This window comes from Aquarana catesbeiana, linkage group LG06 (assembly GCF_042186555.1).
Source record: "Aquarana catesbeiana isolate 2022-GZ linkage group LG06, ASM4218655v1, whole genome shotgun sequence".
Lineage (NCBI taxonomy): Eukaryota > Metazoa > Chordata > Amphibia > Anura > Ranidae > Aquarana > Aquarana catesbeiana.
The window spans coordinates 200,405,394-200,425,926 of NC_133329.1; the positions used below are offsets into that span (position 1 = coordinate 200,405,394).

At 41.8% G+C, this 20,533-nt stretch overlaps 1 protein-coding gene across 2 annotated transcripts in view; it reads left to right on the forward strand.

Annotated features, from left to right (window-relative positions):
- EMP2 (epithelial membrane protein 2) overlaps positions 1-20,533 on the forward strand; it is a 220,480-nt gene that overhangs the window by 108,698 nt on the left and 91,249 nt on the right. For both annotated transcript variants that reach the window (XM_073591211.1, XM_073591212.1), the window contains one exon: positions 16,341-16,452. In XM_073591211.1, the coding sequence (XP_073447312.1) occupies positions 16,375-16,452 (78 nt within the window). In that variant the 5' untranslated portion in view covers positions 16,341-16,374. The remainder of the gene's footprint in view (positions 1-16,340; positions 16,453-20,533) is intronic.

The window sequence follows — 20,533 nt, forward strand, 5'->3', positions numbered from 1 at the left end:
GGATGGACATATAGTCAGCAACTTATATAGAAAACCCACTGACCGCAATCAATTGTTATTGTTTTCTAGTTTTCATCCCCCTGGGGTTTTTAAATCTATCTCCCGTAGTCAACTGAAAATGTGTAACTAGACCCACTGGTGCAACAGACACTTGTAATATCAGATTAAATGAGATGGAAGATAGGCTGCGACAGCGGGATTATCCAGCAGATTTAGTTCATTTTGAACGTGTCAACATAAATAATGCAACTTTAGCTATTAAAAACCCAGGTTGCAGAATGCCGTTCACCTCTCAATTACATCCTTTCTCACATAAGATAAATAATATCATTAGGAAACATTGATCTATGCTACAAAGTGCTTTCAGTTCCTGAATTTAATAATCCCCCATTGCCATCATATTGACGAGGTAGGACGATTTGTGATTGGTGAAATCTGATCAATATTCAATGTCAAGCCCTCGGGTAACTTTTTTTTAGGGCCAAAGAATACAGGTTCATTCCCATGTCTTGGCTGCATTCAATGCTCAAACATGATAAAAGGAAAAAGTTTTTCTCTCACCCTCTTAGGGGCTATGATATTCCGATTAGAGATCACAACACTTGCCAGTTGTCCTATGTGGTGTACATTATCAAATGTTCCTGTGGTCTCCTTTATGTGGGGGAGACCACACAAAAGGTTGAGGACCGCATAGCCCGCCATAAATACTCAATTAGGGACAAACTTGTCAAGCTTCCCTTAGCTAGACCTTTCGTAGAGCATGGACACAGTGTAACAATTGAGATTCATGGTGATAGACGGCATTGCTATCAATAGACGTGGCGGGGACCGGGAAATGGCTCTAAGGAAGAAAGAAGTTAGCTGGATTCATCGATTGGACACACTTCAGCCGAAGGGGTTAAACCCTGATTTTTGATTTGTATTTATTTCTTTGAATATTATGAGTAATTTTAATGAATTGTCGCTGGATAGATCATTATATTTATTGGTATTTATTTTTGATTGTTTGGTCGTTGGTGTGATGCTGGTCGTGTATGCGATCCTATGCAAAAAAAGTTCAATTGATGGTCTGATTCCAGATAAATTGTTTGTTCACTTTAATTGATTACTAGTGGACTACATATATTACCGCATGTATGATCATTTGATAGGCATGATTTTCTGAGGAAGGGCGCGATCTACAATAGCGTTTATATCATGTATGCCTGATTTTAGGATGTCTTTTTGATGAACTTTTTTCAAATAAATATAGTTTGTGCAGCAATCACATTTCGATTTTTTTCTATATCGAAGTCTGTGGGAAGGCTTGATTTGCTAAGCACAACCAACTGTGACTGATGTGCACCTCACCCCTTGGAATATATATAATTTTTTTTTTCTAGCAAAAAAATAGATTTTAACATGTAAGCAACAAGTGTCAGAAAAAATGCTTAGTCTTTTAAGGGGTTAAACTGCCCTCATTTTACAGACCAAAGTTCATCCTTAACAGAGGATGGCATTAGAAATAGACTTGAAAAACTTAACATTTAATAAGTCACCAGGATCAGCGTCACCCTGCCATCCAGCCATACTCGGCGATTCTGTCATGGCAAGATTCGCTATACATAATCAATCTCACCTGCGCTAACACGCGCCCTTCCATCATAATGGTATAATGCTCTCCCATGTGTCCCCTCTTCCCCAGTAAACAGACATCATCACCATAGCTTATGTTCTCAGCTCCATCAGCATGACTTCCTTTCTGAGCCGTGCACTTGCCTTTACACATTAACAGGAAGTCCCAAACTGGAGGGTTTGCCTCCAACAGCCTACCGCCTCCAACACAGGATGTGACTTCAGACACAGGATATGACCAAATAAGGATGTAACAACACAGGAAATACAACAACCAATATAACAATGACTAGGGGAGTCTTATGGGCTTGTCTGGGTGGGGGCAGCGTGTACAATCTCTAGCCTCTTGTCTCTGATCACAGGAAGTCTGAGACTATGAACACTTCTCCCAACACAACGATTGAAAGAATCCCGTTCTTATTGTTTGTGAATCCTTATTCTGCCTTGTTTAGAGAACAAGGCATAACCGGACTATGCTACTGTCTTTGTGGACGAGAGATTATCTGCAGGTGTATGCTCATGGGGCCACAAATATGTTGATCAGGCACACGGGGTGACACGAGCGCACACTCATTTAAACTGATAATGTCTTTGCAGAGCGAACACACCCCCACCAGAAGATTCTTCTGTGCATCGCACAGGGGCCTTTAGCTGGCGGACATGTCCCCACTCCGCAAACACTTCTCTACATCCCCAAGGAGCTTTTTACTACCAAACAGATCTCAACCAGTGTCAGTCTGCCCCACTCAGCTCTTTAGAGCGGGCTGCGGGAGTACTATAACTCGGAGACACTTATGACAATACAAATTAAAATACATCTTCATAAAACTTCCACAACAGTTTCTCCTCTTTTGTCATATGCTCCCATGTGTCCCTTGATGAATCTTGATCTTCTTATACCTGGAAATGAATCAGTCCTTACAGTCCATATGAGTCCATAAAAAAAAAAAAACAGCTTGACATGTAGACTCTGTTCTTCAGGAGAGATGACATGGTGAGCTGTAGTAATCGACGGTTGATCTGGGATCCTCTGTGTCTTGTACGTGAGTTGGGCTTTGGGGCGTCTCATTGAGGAAGATGTGGTCATTTGCTCGTGCTCTGGTCACGCGTCCAATCAGGCAACAGGAGCACCTCATCACGACATATAGAAGGAATAGAAACAAAAATAACATCAGTATAAATATATGCCTACTTCCTTCAACTATGATCCGCTGCAAAATAAAAATTTTAATTCCCAAAGATTCCCAGACCCTTAAAAGGACTTCAACCTTCACTAACTATAGCTCTGGCTTGGTTTTGCAGGGATCTGAACCTTATCCATATGGGCCTGAACTTTGTCACTAGTATCCCCGATCCAGGTATAACAATCTTTACTTATGAATTCCCGGTAACCCCCCTTGGGCTGTGGGAACTTCCTTGTAGCTTCAACAGTTACATGAAACATCCCATCCTCAATGGATGAGAAATTGTTCAATCGTTTTCATAAGCTCAAGCCACCACCGTGTACACGCAGGAAACCATGCCCAGACCTGGTCAAGGTTGGTGAACACTTCCCTTCTAGCTGTCCCTGCCATTCTTACCTTCTCTTGCGCCATCAGATCCTCATGATCTCTCGCAACACAAGATGCTGGGACGAGTTTCACCAGCACACATGAACCTCTTGCATTAGGCGGAATTGCCTTATAAGCTGTAGACCTGCATTAATTCCAAACTAAAGTTGAAGCACGCTTGTGGGCTACCTAGTTATCCCGATACCAAAGCTGGCAAGGACCAGAGATATTGTTAAAATTATAATTAATTTTACCCTCTAGAAATGTATCCTTAAATTCTATTGACAAGTGTTTGGATTTTACTAGTTTGTCAAAACTATTCATACCAATATGAACATCCTATCTATCATGTACCACCGTCATTGCTGGGGCACTAGAGCTCAGTGGAGACTCAGAGTAGACCCAACCATGTGTCCTGTTCACTTTCTTAGCTAGTTGGAAAATACACTTTAAAAATATAAATAAACAAAGATCCTCCTCATCCCTTAGTGTAGTTAAGCAGCTTCTTGCAGTGGCTAGCATGGACCCAGTTGTCCCGTCCTTCAAGCCTCTTTACAACGCCCCTGTCACAAACTTGGCTAGAATTAGAGCGGTTAGTAGTATTGGTTTGAAAATTTGTCATTCTCACCACTCTCGTCCCCCCTTTTTTTCCTCCTCATTACAAACTGGAGGAAGACACGCAGGGTTTAGAATGGTGCAGAAAAAAACAGTGAAATAGCCTATGATACTTTTACCTTCTTATACACCTGCTTTCTATGTACATACACTTTCAGAAACTCCTTGGACCTGAAAAGATACTTATAAACAAATGTTATTACTCTATCCTTCATATTTAACCAACAAAGAATGGTAAACAATACAACATTCTTGTACATTGGTAAATTGTCACTGACATTCCTCAAAACCAATAATAACTAAACCCTCTGTAACCCTTTCTTTCATGTTCCTACTAAAATACAACACCCACAACACGTAAGAGGGCTGTCGCGGTAGGTTCAATCATGTTCTTGTTACTACATACAAACATTTAGATACAAATGTGGGGGAGCGATTTTCATAGTTCCCAAAACAAAAACAACCAGATGGAATGCTACCTTCACTCTTTTAGCGATAGAAAAAAATACAATGGGAAAGACATGAGAGCAGCTCGAAATCTTTGCATGGAACAGCCACACAAAGTTCAAAAACAGGCCTGGTGAATGTGTAATACACGTTTGTGTGATTTAAAAATTATCAACTCGCTCATCATTACAGATTTCTGAAACCACAGCTGAACTACTTCCAAGGTATTTTTTATTTTGGGGTCTCGTACCTGCAGACATCAAAAGTACCTTCCAAAGGAATACACCTTACTGTACCCTCTGACCATATCTGCCAAACTTTAAGGGGTCTAATGGCCTTAAGCCCCATACCCAGATTTCATGTGTGGTGCAGCTGTCTGACTGGTGTGGAGCCTCATTTTGTTCCTCCAACGCATGAACTAACATTACCCATGACGATTTGAAACGCTTATGAAGTGTCCCTGCGTCCAGGGGCACCTTTGCACTAATTTTTGGAGCAGTACTGCTTAGTGACCATTTTTACAGTACTGGCACCCGGTGTTTCCGATTAACTTACACCGCCTCCTGGTATGCTAGCGTACTACTCCTCACATTTACATACTCTACAACCGGTTATCGGAAGCCCTATAAATGTGTTGTCAGACAAACTACAAAAACACCATGAAAATCCTCCGCTTATTCAAAACAATATTATGGCTTCTATCTGTACCTAGATATTACAATAACATGGATGCCTCCTGTTTGCTCTCTACCCAAAACTGTATTACAGTATAAACCTTAATTATATTTAAAAATCAGAATGATTTTGTCCTTCCAAACGCAAGTAAAAAAAAAAAAAAACCCCAAGCTCCTCCCACCAACTTCCTGTTGCACACCTGAACAGGAAAAGGGAGGGGAAGCCTCGTTTTTACTGCAGGCTGTTCAATACAAACCTCAGCTCTAAAAACCCATCTAACTGGTTTTATTTAAATATCAATGAACGGAAAGAGGGAGGGGGAGGGGAAGCCATGAATAGCTTCAATATTTTATTTCTATTAAAGACATTAAAAAAAAAATCTATGGCTAACATCATATATATTACAACAATAAAAAAACTTTTGTCCAGGAGAGGGTGGAATAAACCCCCATATTGCAAATGGGAGGGAATCCCCCTTGACTCACATATCCCCTGGGAAATCAAACCACAAGTTTTGAGACCGAAATGCCACACAATAGTGCAACAAAAGCCAAAACTGAAACCAGCTGGAATACTGCCTTCAAAACTGAAACTCCAAGTCCCCTTTCTCCTCTGCAGGATATACAATACAAGCCTCAAAACAATGAGTTGCCCTCTGAGGAATTCCCAATTATTAAAAAAAAATAACACGCACCGCTAAAAGTACAAAAACTTAGTTAAAACCAGTACATTCAGTGCAATGTAGACTGCATGGCTACACACACACATAGGAAATGGAGCAGCTTCCCCTCTAGGATGACCCACAGGTCAAACAGCACAAAATCCTTAAACTGCGCCTCTCAAAATGGCCGACCGTGGCCACATGGCAGACAACAAAAGCCAGGCCACAACAAAAATGGCGCCATTTTCCCTCCAAAACAAGATTTCTTCACTAGCTACACAAACTTCTCCCCACAAAACTACACATTTTGAGAAACCACATGAACACTTACAAACATTTTAGGAAGTTACACTGACAAGTATGTAATCCCGCCAAAACCAGGATTTCTCCCTACAAAATCTGACTGTACAATTGAGACACCAATATTAACACTTATCCCTAGACAAGCACTTTAGGCTATATCAGTTAGGACCCATACTAAAATATAGGCATATTTAACTAAACAATATATCCAAAAACACCAAAGTTACATAAAACATGAAATGGTAGTTGCAACAAACTAACATCTGGCCACGGCCGCACGGAAACCACAAAATGGCCAATGACAAAATGGCCACACTAAAACACCAACACATGAAATGCAATTGTTGATCCTGCCAAAATCAGACTTCACTAGAATCTTTCTCCACAAAGACTGACTACACATTTGAGACAGCACACTAAGGAACACATGCTATCCAATGAAACAATGCCACATAAACCACAAAATAACACTGCTCAAACATACTCTTGTCCCCAAAGTTCACATTCTCACCCTGAAACGTCACTAGACACACAGGACAATGTTGCTTGCATGTGTGCTCAGGAAATTAGAGTTCCCTTCCTACAGGGCGTAGCCCTTTCAACACAAAACATTTCCTATTGTAACAACCATGCCTGCCCCTCCTCCACTAAAACCCCATGGCACTTACAATCATCAGCTACTTAAAAACTGCTCAGTCACACACACATTCCAGGTTGCAAATAATCCCAATTCATACATTTCTATTTCTCATTCAGTTACTTGCACAACTTCAATATTATTAAACACCATACACAATTCATACATTTCTCACATGCATTACAAACTTGTTACACAGCATCAGTCACAGACACACACAGACACACACAACAGACATACGAAATTCCAGCATTATACCAAAAGATGTAAAATTTGTTCTTTTGCAAAGCAGAACCTACCTAACACATCGGGCAGAGAAAACGTACCCCTTTGTCTCAGGACAACAAAGTTTGATGTCCTGGACAGGGATCCGTTCTCCCCCATTTCTTTGCCAGTGTACAGGAGGTTCTGTTCGCTCCATAAGGTACTGGCTCGCCATCTGTCATGGCAAGATTCACTATACATAATCTCGCCTGCACTAACACGCGCCCTTCCATCATAATGGTATAATGCATCTCTAAATATCCCATGTCTCCCCTGTTCCCCAGTAAACAGACATCATCACCATAGCTTACGTTCTCGGCTCCATCAGCATGACTGCTTTTCTTAGCCGTGCACTTGCATTTACACATAAACAGGAAGTCTCAAACGGGGGGGGGGGGGGGGGTTTGCCTCCAACAGCCAACCGCCTCCTACACAGGATGTGACTTCAGACACAGCATATGACCAAATAAGGATGTAACACAGGAAATACAACAACCAATATGACAATGACTAGGGGAGTCTTATGGGCTTGTCTGGGGGGGGCAGCGTGTACAATCTCCAGCCTCCTGTCTCTGATCACAGGAAGTCTGAGACTATGAACACTTCTCCCAACCACAACGTTTGAAAGAATCCTGTTCTTATCGTTTTGTGAATCCTTATTCTGCCTTGTTCAGAGAACAAGGCATACCCGGACTATGCTACTGTCTTTGTGGACGACAGATTATCTGCAGGTGTATGCTCATGGGGCCACAAATATGTTGATCAGGCACACAGGGGGCGACACGAGTGCACACTCGTTAAACCGATAATGTGTTTGCAGAGCGAACACACCCCCACATGTCCGCCAGCTAAGGGCCCCCATCGCACAGGGGCCCTTAGTTGGCGGACATGTCCCCACTCTGCAAACGCTTCTCTACATCCCCCAAGGAGCTTTCCACTACCAAATGGATCTCAACCAGTGTCAATCTGCCCCAGTCAGCTCTTTAGAGCGGGCTGCGGAAGTACTAACACTGGGAGACAATTATGACAATACAAATTAAAATACATCTTCATAAAACTTCCACAATACCAAGCCATACTCCGCGATACCCAGCCGTACTCTGCAGTACCCACCCTCTGTATGTGGCCAGGCTGTGGAAGTCTCCCACATGTGGTATCACCATACTCAGAAGTAGGCAAATCTATTTTGGGGTGTCATTATTGCTTTGTACATGCTATGTGTTAGAAATATTGTATGAATGGACAACTTTGTGTAAAAAAAAAAAAAAATGCGTTTTTCATTTTCTTTACACATTTTCCAAAAACTTTTAGGAAAAAAAATGACATGTTCAAAAGGCTCATTATGCCCCATAGATTATATGTTGGGGTGTTTTTATTTCCAAAATGGGGTCATTTTTGGGGCGTTTCCATTGTCCTGGTGCTCCAGGGCCTTCAAAAGTGTAATAGGTAGTCAGGAAATTGGATGTGTAATTTATGCTCCAGAACACCTGAAGGTGCTCTCTGCATGTTGGGCCTCTGTATGTGGCCACGCTGTGTAAAAGTCTCACACATGTGGTATCGCCATACTTGGGAGTAATAGCAGAATGTATTTTGGGGTGTTATTTGTGGTACGTATATGCTGTGTGAGAGAAATAACCTAATAATATGACAATTTTGTGGAAAAAAAAAAAAAAAGAAAAAACTTAAATTTGCAAAGAATTGTGGGAAAAATTACAATGTCAAAAAACTCATTATGCCTCTTACTAAATACCTTGGAATGTCTACTTTCCAAAAAGGGGTCATTTAGGGGGTATTTTTACTTTCCTGGCATGTTAGGGTCTCAAGAAATAAGATGGGCCGTCAGTACTTCAGGTGTGATACATTTTCAGAGATTGGCACCATAGCTTGTGGACTCTATAACTTTCACAAAGACCAAATAATATACACTGATTTGAGTTTTTACCAAAGATATGTAGCAGTATAAATTTTGGCCAAAATTTTTGAAGAAAAATTACTAATTTGGAAAATTTTATAACCGAAACAAAGAAAAATGCATTTTTTAAACATAATTTCAGTCCTTTTTTTTTTTTTTTTTTTTTTTTTTTATAGCATTAAAAACCCAGAGGTGATTAACCACTTGCCGACTGCCTAACACAGATATACTGGGGCAGAATGGCACAGGCAGGCAAAATCACGCACCTGGTACGTGATCCGCTTCCCGCGGGCGGCGCATCGCGCCCCCCCGGTGCCCGAGGCGGTCACCCTCGTTAGGGGAGCGATCCAGGCTGAGGGGGAGACCACTCATTTGTGGCCACCCCCTCGCGATTGCTCCCAACGAATGAGAATCTTCCTCTGCTGCTGTGATGTAAACAGCTGCAGAGCAAGTGATGTCCTCTCTCCTCGGGTCGGAATTTTCCGTTCCGGCGCCGAGGAGAGAAGACATCTGAGTAAGTGCACAACACATACAGTAAAACACACTAGGCACACATATCACCACCCCACCCCTCACCCCCCCCCCCCATCACACACCAATAGCAGTTGTTTTTCTGTTTTTTTTATGATTACTGCATTGGTGTCAGTTTGTGACATTTAGAAGTGGTAGGGCAGTTAGTGTTAGCCCCTTTAGGTCTAGGGTACCCCCCCTAATAAAGTTTTAACCCTTTGATAACCCCCTGTCGCCAGTGTCACCAAGCAATTGTTTTTCTGATCGCTGTATTAGTGTCACTGGTGACGCTAGTTAGGGAGGTAAATACATAGGTTCGCCGTCGGCATTTTATAGTGTCAGGGACCCCCATATACTACCTAATAAGGGTTTTAACCCCTTGATTGCCCCCTAGTTAACCCTTTCACCAGTGATCACCGTATAACTGTTACGGGTGACGCTGGTTGGTTAGTTTTATTTTTTATAGTGTCAGGGCACCCACCGTTTATTACCTAATAATAAAGGTTTAACCCCCTGATCGCCCGACGGTGATATAAGTTAAGTTTTAGGGTCAGATAGGGTCTGCGTCGCCCCAGTCAGCGTCAGGTCAGTGCCAGTTGCCCTAACGCCAACACACGCACCGTACACCTCCCTTAGTGGTATAGTATCTGAACAGATCAATATCTGATCCGATCAGATCTATACTAGCGTCCCCAGCAGTTTAGGGTTCCCAAAAACGCAGTGTTAGCGGGATCAGCCCAGATACCTGCTAGCACCTGCATTTTACCCCTCCGCCCAGCCCACCCAAGTGCAGGATCGATCACTTTTACTTACAAAACTCTAAACGCAGAGTCAGGCCTGATCCCTGCGATCGCTAACAGTTTTTTTTTTTGTAGCATTTTGGTGAATTGGCAAGCACCAGCGGCCTAGTACACCCCAGTCGTAGTCAAACCAGCACTGCAGTAACACTTGGTGACGTGGCGAGTCCCATAAGTGCAGTTCAAGCTGGTGAGGTGGCAAGCACAAGTAGTGTCCCGCTGCCACCAAGAAGACAAACACAGGCCCATCGTGCCCATAATGCGCTCCTGCTGCATTCGCCAATCCTAATTGGGAACCCACAACTTCTGCAGCACCCGTACTTCCCCCCCCCATTCACATCCCCAACCAAATGCAGTCGGCTGCATGAGAGGCATTTTCTTTATGTCCTCCCAAGTACCCCTACCCAACGAACCCCCCCCAAAAAAGATGTCGTGTTTGCAGCAAGCGCGGATATAGGTGTGACACCCGCTGCTATTGTCCCTCCTGTCCTGACAATCCTGGTCTTTGCATTGGTGAATGTTTTAAACGCTACCATACACTAATTGAGTATTAGCGTAGGGTATAGAATTGCACAGACTAGGCACACTTTCACAGGGTCTCCCAAGATGCCATCACATTTTGAGAGACCCGAAGCTGGAACCGGTTACAGTTATAAAAGTTAGTTACCAAAAAAGTGTAAAAAAAAAAACACAAAATATATAAAATAAAATGACAACTATTTTTTTGTTTTTTTTTTATTGTTCTCTCTCTACTTTTCTGCTCTTTTTTTTTTTACTGTATTCTATTCTGCAATGTTTCATTGTTATGTTTTTTTATCATGTTTGCTTTTCAGGTATGCAATTTTTTTTATACTTTACTGTTTACTGTGTTTTATTGTTAACCATTTTTTTTGTTTTCAGGTACGCCATTCAGCTGCAGCGCGGCTTTATTTATCTTGACAGCAACAGCGTTTGCTCCCACGATACATAAAGCTGTGACTTCAGCGCTGTCGGAGGTGATATATGCCGAAGCATGGGGGCAGCAGGGGCGGAGAAGCGATTTGCTCCTAACTTTTGGGGCAGATGCCCCCATGCTTCGCCATATATAAATGATGCATGTATGCCCATCATTAGAAGGGGGTGGATGAAGGGAGGTATTTTAATGGTGGGCATACCCACCAATCAATCTTTTTTTCGTTCAGCTCACAGGCTGCATGAAAAAAGATTACAATATATGCCCAACAAGGACCAGCAACGTACTGGTATGTTGCTGGACTTTGAGTGGTTATACCAGAATGATGCCTAGAGGTTTAGGTATCATCTTGGTATTGTTCTTTTCAGCCAGCGGTCGGCTTTCATGTAAAAGCAATCCTAGCGGCTGTCACTACCTATTGCTATCATAGGGGATATTTACATTCCCTGACATAATAATAAAAAAGATTAAAAAAAAAAAAAAAAAAAAAAAAAGCACCCCTATCCCCCCCTGCTCTCGCACAAAGGCGAACGCAAGCATTGGTCTGGCGTCAAATGTAAAGAGCAATTGCACCATGCATGTGAGTTATCACCGCGAAGGTCAGATCGAGGGCAATAATTTTAGCAGTAGACCTCCTCTGTAAATCTAAAGTGGTAACCTGTAAAGGCTTTTAAAAATGTATGTAGTTTGTCGCCACTGGACGTTTGTGCGCAAAAAATGCATTTGAAAAATGCTGCGCAAATACTGTGTGAAAAAAAAATTAAACACCCACCATTTTAATCTGTAGGGCCTTTGCTTTAATTATTTATGTTTGGGGGTTCAAAGTAATTGTTTACATGAAAAAATAATTTTTTTTGCAAGAAAGTGTCAGAAAGGGCTTTGTCTTCAAGTGCTTAGAAGAGTGGGTGATGTTTGACATAAGCTTCTAAATGTTGTGCGTAAAATGCCAGGACAGTTTAAACCCCCCCCCCCCCAAATGACCCCATTTTGGAAAGTAGACACCCCAAGCTATTTGCTGAGAGGCATGTCGAGTCCATGGAATATTTTATATTGTGACACAAGTTGCGGGAAAAAGACAAATTTTTTTTTTTTTTTTTGCTCAAAGTTGTCACTAAATGATATATTGCTCAAACATGCCATAGGAATATGTGCAATTACACTGCAAAATTCATTCTGTTGCTTCTCCTGAGTACGGGGATACCACATGTGAGACTTTTTGGGAGCCTAGCCGCATACGGGACCTCAAAAACCAAGCACCGCCTTCAGGGTTTCTAATGCCGCGTACACACGGTCGGACTTTTCATCTACAAAAGTCCAACGGACGCTGACGGACTAAAGCTGGCTGGTAATCCGATCGTGTGTGGGCTTCTCCGGACTTTCAACTGACTTTTTCAGCCTCAAATCCGACGGACTTTAGATTTGAAACATGCTTCAAATCTTTCCGACGGACTCGAGTCCGGTCGAAAAATCCGCTCGTCTGTATGCTAGTCTGACGGACAAAAACCCACGCTAGGGCAGCTATTGGCTACTGGCTATCAACTTCCTTATTTTAGTCCGGTGTACGTCATCACGTAAGAATTCGACGGACTTTTGTGTGACCGTGTGTAGGCAAGTTTGTTCGTTAGAAAGTCCGCCGCAAGTCCGTCGAAAGTCTGTCGGACAGGCTGTCGGACTTTTGTAGCTGAAAAGTCCGACCGTGTGTACGCCCCATAAGGGTGTAAATTTTTTATTTCACTCCTCACTGCCTATCAGTTTCGGAGGCCATGGAATGCCCAGATGGCTCAACCCCCACAAATTACCCCATTTTGGAAAGTAGACACCCCAAGCTATTTGCTGAGAGGTATGGTGAGTATTTTGCACACCTCGCTTTTTGTCACAAAGTTTAGAAAATTGAAAAAAGAAAAAAAAAAACTTTTTTTTTCTTTCTTCATTTTCAAAATCAAATGAGAGCTGCAAAATACTCACCTTGCCTCTTGGCAAATAGCTTGGGGTGTCTACTTACCAAAATGGGGTCATTTGGGGGGGGGGGGGGGTTGTGCCATCTTGGCATTTTATGGCCTTCGAAACTGTGATAGGTAGTGATGAGTGAAATCAAAAATTTACGCCCTTAGAAATCCTGAAGGCGGTGATTGGTTTTCGGGGCCCCGTAAGCGGCTAGGCTCCCAAAAAGTCCCACACATGTGGTATCCCCATACTCAGGAGAAGCAGCTAAATGTATTTTGGGGTGCAATTCCACATATGACCATGGCCTGTGTGAGAGCAATATATCATTTAGTGACAACTTTTTGTAAATTTTTTTTTTTTTTGTCATTATTCAATCACTTAGGACACAAAAAAAATTTAATATTCAATGGGCTCAACACAGAAAATGTACCCTAGTTTGTAGACGCTATAACTTTTGCGCAAACCAATAAATATATGCTTATTGACTTTTTTTTTTTTTTTACCAAAGACATGTGGCTGAATACATTTTGGACTAAATGTATGACAAAAATTGAGTTTATTGGATTTTTTTTATAACAAAATTAGAAAATGTCGTGTTTTTTCAAAATTTTCGGTCTTTTTCCTTTTTATAGCACAAAAAATAAAAACCGCAGAGGTGATCAAATGCTATCAAAAGAAAGCTCTATTTGTGGGAACAAAAGGACGCAAATTTCGTTTGGGTACAGCATTGCATGACCGCGCAATTAGCAGTTAAAGTGACGCAGTGCCAAATTGTAAAAAGTGCTCTGGTCGGGAAGGGGGTAAATCCTTCCGGGGCTGAAGTGGTTAAATAACACCAAAAGAAAGCTCTATTTGTGGGGAAAAAAGACAAAAATTTCATATGGGTACAGTGTTGCATGACTGAGTAATTGTCATTCAAATTGTGAGAGCACCGAAAGCTGAAAATTGGTCTGGTTAGGAAGGGGGTTTAAGTGCCCAGTGGTCAAATGGTTAAACAAGTGCAGGCACTAAAGGGGTTTGTTTTGGGAGCACAGAAAAAAAAAAAAAACACAAACCCTTCATTGCCAACACTTGTTTAACCATTTGACCACCGAGCACTTAAACCCCCTTCCTAACCAGACCAATTTTCAGCTTTCGGTGCTCTCACAATTTGAATGACAATTACTCAGTCATGCAACACTGTACCCATATGAAATTTTTGTCTTTTTTTCCCCACAAATAGAGCTTTCTTTTGGTGTTATTTGACCACTTCAGCCCCGGAAGGATTTACCCCCTTCCTGACCAGAGCACTTTTTACAATTTGGCACTGCGTCACTTTAACTGCTAATTGCGCGGTCATGCAATGCTGTACCCAAACGAAATTTGCGTCCTTTTGTTCCCACAAATAGAGCTTTCTTTTGATGGCATTTGATCACCTCTGCGGTTTTTATTTTCTGCGCTATAAAAGGAAAAAGACCGAAAATTTTGAAAAAAACACGACATTTTCTAATTTTGTTATAAAAAAAAATCCAATAAACTCAATTTTTGTCATACATTTAGTCCAAAATGTATTCAGTCATAAGTCTTTGGTAAAAAAAAGTCAATAAGCTTAAATTTACTGGTTTGCGCAAAAGTTATAGTGTCTACAAACTAGGGTACATTTTCTGGAATTTACACAGCTTTTAGTTTGACTGCTGATCTCATTTCTTGAGGTGCTAAAATGGCAGGGCAGTACAAACCCCCCCCCCCCCCCCAAATGACCCCATTTGGGAAAGTAGATTAGTAGAAATTGCTGAGAGGCATGTTGAGCCCATTGAATATTATTTTTTTTTTTGTCCCAAGTGAATAATGACAAATTTACAAAAAGTTGTCACTAAATGATATATTGCTCACACAGGCCATGGGCATATGTGGAATTGCACCCCGAAATACATTTAGCTGCTTCTCCTGAGTATGGGGATACCACATGTGTGGGACTTTTTGGGAGCCTAGCCGCTTACGGGGCCCCGAAAACCAAGCACCGCCTTCAGGATTTCTAAGGGCGTAAATTTTTGATTTCACTCCTCACTACCTATCACAGTTTTGAAGGCCATAAAATGCCAGGACAGTTCAACCCCCCCCCCCCCCCCCCCCCCAAATGACCCCATTTTGGAAAGTAGACACCCCAAGCTATTTGCTGAGAGGCATGTTGAGTCCATGGAATATTTTATATTTTGCCATAAGTTGCGGGAAAATGACAAACTTTTTTTTTTTTTTTTCTGTGCTCCCAAAGTTGAGATTTAAATGATATGCACTTTTTGTTTGCAGTAAAAGTCATTCTGATGAATGCTATTTCATTCTTTGGAAGATGATGATTGATTATCTCATATCTGGTTTTTCCTTTCTTTGAGATTCTTTTGGAGGGATCTTTGTGCTGCAGTTCCTTGTTTCTTTTTTGTGCACTTTTCCTACTGCATGTATATTATATTTCATCATAAAAAAATCAGTGGGGAGCGTCAGGTGCTCCATTTTAATTGCCACAACACGTGAGTACCGTATATACTCGAGTATAAGCCGAGTTTGTTAGCACATATTTGTGTGTTGAAAGTGCCCTCATCAGGTTTATACTCGAGTCAAGCACTTTTCTGGTGCAAAGAATTACATTTTCCGAACCGACTTTGGAGCCCCGTATCTTGGGACCACTTGGTGCTAGGAACCCCAAATATGGTGTGCAAACCCAGTGGAAGTAGCACTATAACATCTCCAAAGCTGGTGTTCCGAGATATGGGGCCCCAAAGTCCGTTTCGGAAAATGTCATTCTCTGCTGCAGAAAAGTGCTTGACATTTTCCGAACCGACTTTGGGGCCCTGTATCTCGGGGCCACTTGGTGCTAGGAACCCCAACTTTGGATATGTTGTGCTGGTTCCACTGGGTTTGCAGCCCAAATTTGGGGTTCCTAGCAGTAAGTGGCCCCGGGATACGGGGCCCCAAAATCAGTCAACTGTGTCCATCTGCAGCAATGTCATTTCGGGACCCTTTGGGTCCAGAGACCCCAAATTTTGGCTGCAGCTAGGGGGCATCTAGGAACCCTTAACTACCGAGTTTGAAGTTTGGGGGACCTATGGCTGCAAATGGGCACAGTGAGGCTGCAAATGGGCATTGTTGTCCCTCTTTTCTACTTACAGTACCTGCGCATTTCTCACCCTAGGCTTATACTCGAGCCAATAAGTTTTCCCAGTTTTTTGTGGTAAAGTTAGGTGCCTCGGCTTATATTCGGGTCGACTTATACTCGAGTACATATAGTAGATCTGGAAACTTCAATTTTACCAATGCAGTCTTAGAAAATATAAAAGCTTGTTGCAGTTTCATTTTTTTAGTTCCCATTAAGAACTGAAATGGGTAGACGGTCTTGTCGCATCCAAACATTTTGGTTGGACTATTTTATCCATGGCTTGACTTATATTTGGGTCATAATGCTAATTATCGGCTTTTATTTTGCAGATTCCTCCTTGTCGGCTAGAAGAACATATTAAAAATGTTGGTGGTCTTGGCTTTTATTATCATCTTCCACATAACCTCTATAGCATTGCTTTTCATTGCTACAATTGACAATGTAAGTACTTGTGCTTTTGCAAACTACATGCTGCTGCTATTTAAAAAAATATTTTGGTTATCTAGAGGAAAGTGGGGTATAATGCCTGATTTATAAAAAAAAAAAAAATTCTACAATACAATGGGGTTTATTTACTAAAGGCAAGTGCACTTGGAAGTGCAGTCGCTGTAGATCCGAGGGGAGCATGCAAGGAAAATAAAAAACAGCACTTTTTTCCCCCTCGTTTCAGATCTTCCCCCTCGTTTCAGATCTTCCCCCTCGTTTCAGATCTTCCCCCTCGTTTCAGATCTTCCCCCTCGTTTCAGATCTTCCCCCTCGTTTCAGATCTTCCCCCTCGTTTCAGATCTTCCCCCTCGTTTCAGATCTTCCCCCTCGTTTCAGATCTTCCCCCTCGTTTCAGATCTTCCCCCTCGTTTCAGATCTTCCCCCTCGTTTCAGATCTTCCCCCTCGTTTCAGATCTTCCCCCTCGTTTCAGATCTTCCCCCTCGGATCTACAGAGACTGCACTTCCAAGTGCGCTTGTAGTACAGAGTGGATTTGCCTTTAGTAAATCAACCCCACTGTTAAGGTGGACATAGTGCATGTCCATTTTGATATGGCTAACTGCAGGCAGAATGAAAAAATGATCTCCACAGGTACACTTAACACTTCCCTTATTCAACCGTGCTACTATAGATGAGGTTACTAAACCTATTTCTAAGGCCCACCTAACCTGATTCTTCCAGAGAGATACATTTTATTGAAACTTCAGACAGAACAATGTCCATAAGATACTTGCAGCAGATGACAAAATTCAGCAGAGTAAATATAAAATTGGTGACAGGCTATTTTTGCAGCATTCATACACCTTCAGAGAATACAGTTCCTCCTGTCACACCTTTAGCCAAAACGGGTTTCCTTCTTGTACACCTATTCTCCCCCCATGGGTGACAAGGGTTGAGCAATTCGATTGGCCGTTTTGATTAGGCCTTTGATCTGCTTTTGTCTTTCAGTGTGACAGATAATGACCCCTAGCTGTAAACAGCTGCAGTCATAAAACAACCACCTAGGTTGACCATTTCCCATGAGTACCCCCTTAAGTCTAATTAACATCAATAAATACTTCTTCTATGGTCCTTTTATCATCCTTAAGTATGTAAACAATATACCCTTTGATTAACAGGCCATTCCTCACATATCTAGGTAGACTTGCATAAGATCAACACATCCAAGGGTCATCAGCTGTCCCTTTGATATGTTTAAAATTTAGTTGGCTTGGACAACTCGATCATTATATACTGAATTCTGGCCTGGTCAATATTGTACTGTATGTGTAGATATATATAATAATATCCTACATAAATCGGCCACCATATTACAACATATACCCCCACTTGGGTCAGTTCTAACTACTAGAACTGACCCATAAATCTGACAAAAAAACATATCATTGCGATTTTGAGGTATTGAATGTTTTACAATGGCTCATATAAAATATGTAATTGAAAACTCTTTTTACATCTCTCTTCACCAGCCTCTAAAATATCCCCATTAAACAGTTTATTAGATAATATAACTTTAGACCATGACTGGAAAAGGCTTCGGTAAACATCTGTGGCCCGTATAACTGTTAGGCCTTATTTCAAAGCTTGTAGTTTCTTCAGTATATCACACCAAAATCTTGAATATTGTGCAAAGACAAGCTGACGTCACAGTCCAGTCTTTGGTCTGACTTTATCACAGCTCTCACCATCTCCCTGATTATGCTCTGGGAGCTCCGATCCACATAAGTCCAAGGTTTTCTCTTTCCAGGCTCAGGGGTTTCATTTTTAAAGATGAAATGTTCAGTTTTTTAGCAATCTTCATCACAAGTCCAAAATGAAACTTCTGCCAGCCACAATTTGCTTTTGTAATTTGCTGTAGGCTGACTCCTCATTGCCTTCAATAGAGCAGTTACTTGGATCATTCAGTCCATAATTCCACTAAATGGGACCACACGATAGTTTAGATAGTATCAGCTTGACATCAGTGTTTATCAGATCATCTGTCCAGACACAGCAGCAGTGGAAATTCTTGCCAGTATCTTCGCCATGAAAGGTAGAAAGTTCTTCACATCCATATGTCATAGCCTTCAGAATATTATAAAAAAATGATTCAACCAAGTTCAAATTATGACCAGAGTGATGAATTTCACTCAGCCCTCTTATAAATGTAGGAAAATGTATATAATATAATATCCTACATAAATCTGCCAACATATTACAACACTCAGCAGTGACCTTATGAGGAGTTTAAGTGAGCTGCCTCTATCGTGCATTTTTCTGTTTGGATGAGGACATCCTAGTGTTTATAACAATCTGTGGATAACACTGGAAGCTGTTTCAAAGGCCTTATTCTCCCTACCAGGCCCCACCCTGCTACCCGTCATTGCTGTCATATTTATTTGCCAGACCTTGGTGGGATGGTTCAAGTAATGTGTAGAGCTTCTGGATTAATCCTAACCGATCATTCCATTTTCAAAAAATTGGAACTGATGCCTGTCCTGCACTACTGTGTTGGTGGCTTATGGTTCTCGTATGCCTGATATATCCGATACTGTATGTATACATGCAAAGGACCGTTTGAATCAAAGGTTGGATTTAGGAACATTATTTAAAAAACGCCTATTATAGATACCCTTTCCTTCGATGGTTTATACCTCCTGATGCATTGAGAACTTTATCAAAAATCTCCTTTGGGACAAGAGCTCTTCTTTTTTTTTTTCCCCCAGTCGTCTTCCAGGTCAGCCCCTGAGAGATGGAGTTCCTCTCTGCACACAGGAAACATGTTGCCAATTAACCCCTTTTAAGGTGGTCCCTGGTCAGTCTTGGTGTTTCCTCCATCCTGAGGAGACATGTTGCCTGAGGACCGCCGGAGGCTCCATCTCCCAAGGGCTCACCTTGGATTACGGTCCTAGCTTACCGGAGCTGGTTGGCGGAGGAGGTCAGGTATGCGGCCGCAGGCAACCCTTCTTGTGCTGCGGGTGGGAGGTGACCCGTATTCCTTCTCCCTCTGAGCCCAGGCAAGGGGATAGGTGGCGGGACTGTCATCTCCTTGGCAGCCCCCTGGCGGGGGGCGTTTTCCCCAAGGCCACTTGACCCCGAATCCGGGGCGTGATGACATCATTAGAATGAAAAAAGAAGATTGCGCAAACCTAAAAACGCATTATTAAGTAATCATGCAAAAACATGTGAGTGAATCTGTTCATGTGAATCAATTGTTAATGTGTAAAATCCCTAAAAAAAAATTGTTTTTTTGTAAAATGTAACAATAAAAAACAACTTCTAGTTATTTTGTTATAAAAGACCCAAATCACGAAAAAAATGAAGTAACAATGAATGCAACTTAGGATGCAACACCTAGAAATCTGCAATAGCAACTGGTCAGTACTTTATATCCCAGCGAAGCAGTAAGCTAAAAATGCCAGATGGCCTCTTACCGGACACAATGGACCCCAAGTTATAGGGATCAAGGTCGCCTGATATGCACAGTAATCAGCTGTAATGTTCCATCTGGTCCGCTCAGAACACTAGCCACTTTCCTCCGTCATGGAAAACAGAACGTTTTAATACATTTCCACCTTCCAATCACTCTGCCCGACGCTCATCCAGTAAGTAGAAGGGATTTAGAAGAAAAGGAACTTCATGGTGTAGTAAGTAATGGTACTGCACCATGAAGTTCCTTTTCTTCTAAATCCCTTCTACTGGATGAGTCTCGGGCAGAGTGATTGGAAGGTGTAAATTCATTAAAACATCCTGTTGTCCATAACGGAGGAAAGTGGCTAGTGTTTGGAGCGGACCAGATGGAACATCACAACTGATTACTGTGCATATCAGGCGAGCTTGATCCCTATAACTTGGGGTCCATAGTGTCTGATAAGAGGCCATCTGGCTTTTTTAGCTTAATTCTTCGCTGGGATATAAAGTACATACCAGTTGCCATTGCAGATTTCTAGGTGCTGCATCCAAAGTTGCCTTCATTGTTCCTTCATTGTTCCTTCATTGTTCCTTCATTGTTCCTTCATTGTTCCTTCATTGTTCCTTCATTGTTCCTTCATTGTTCC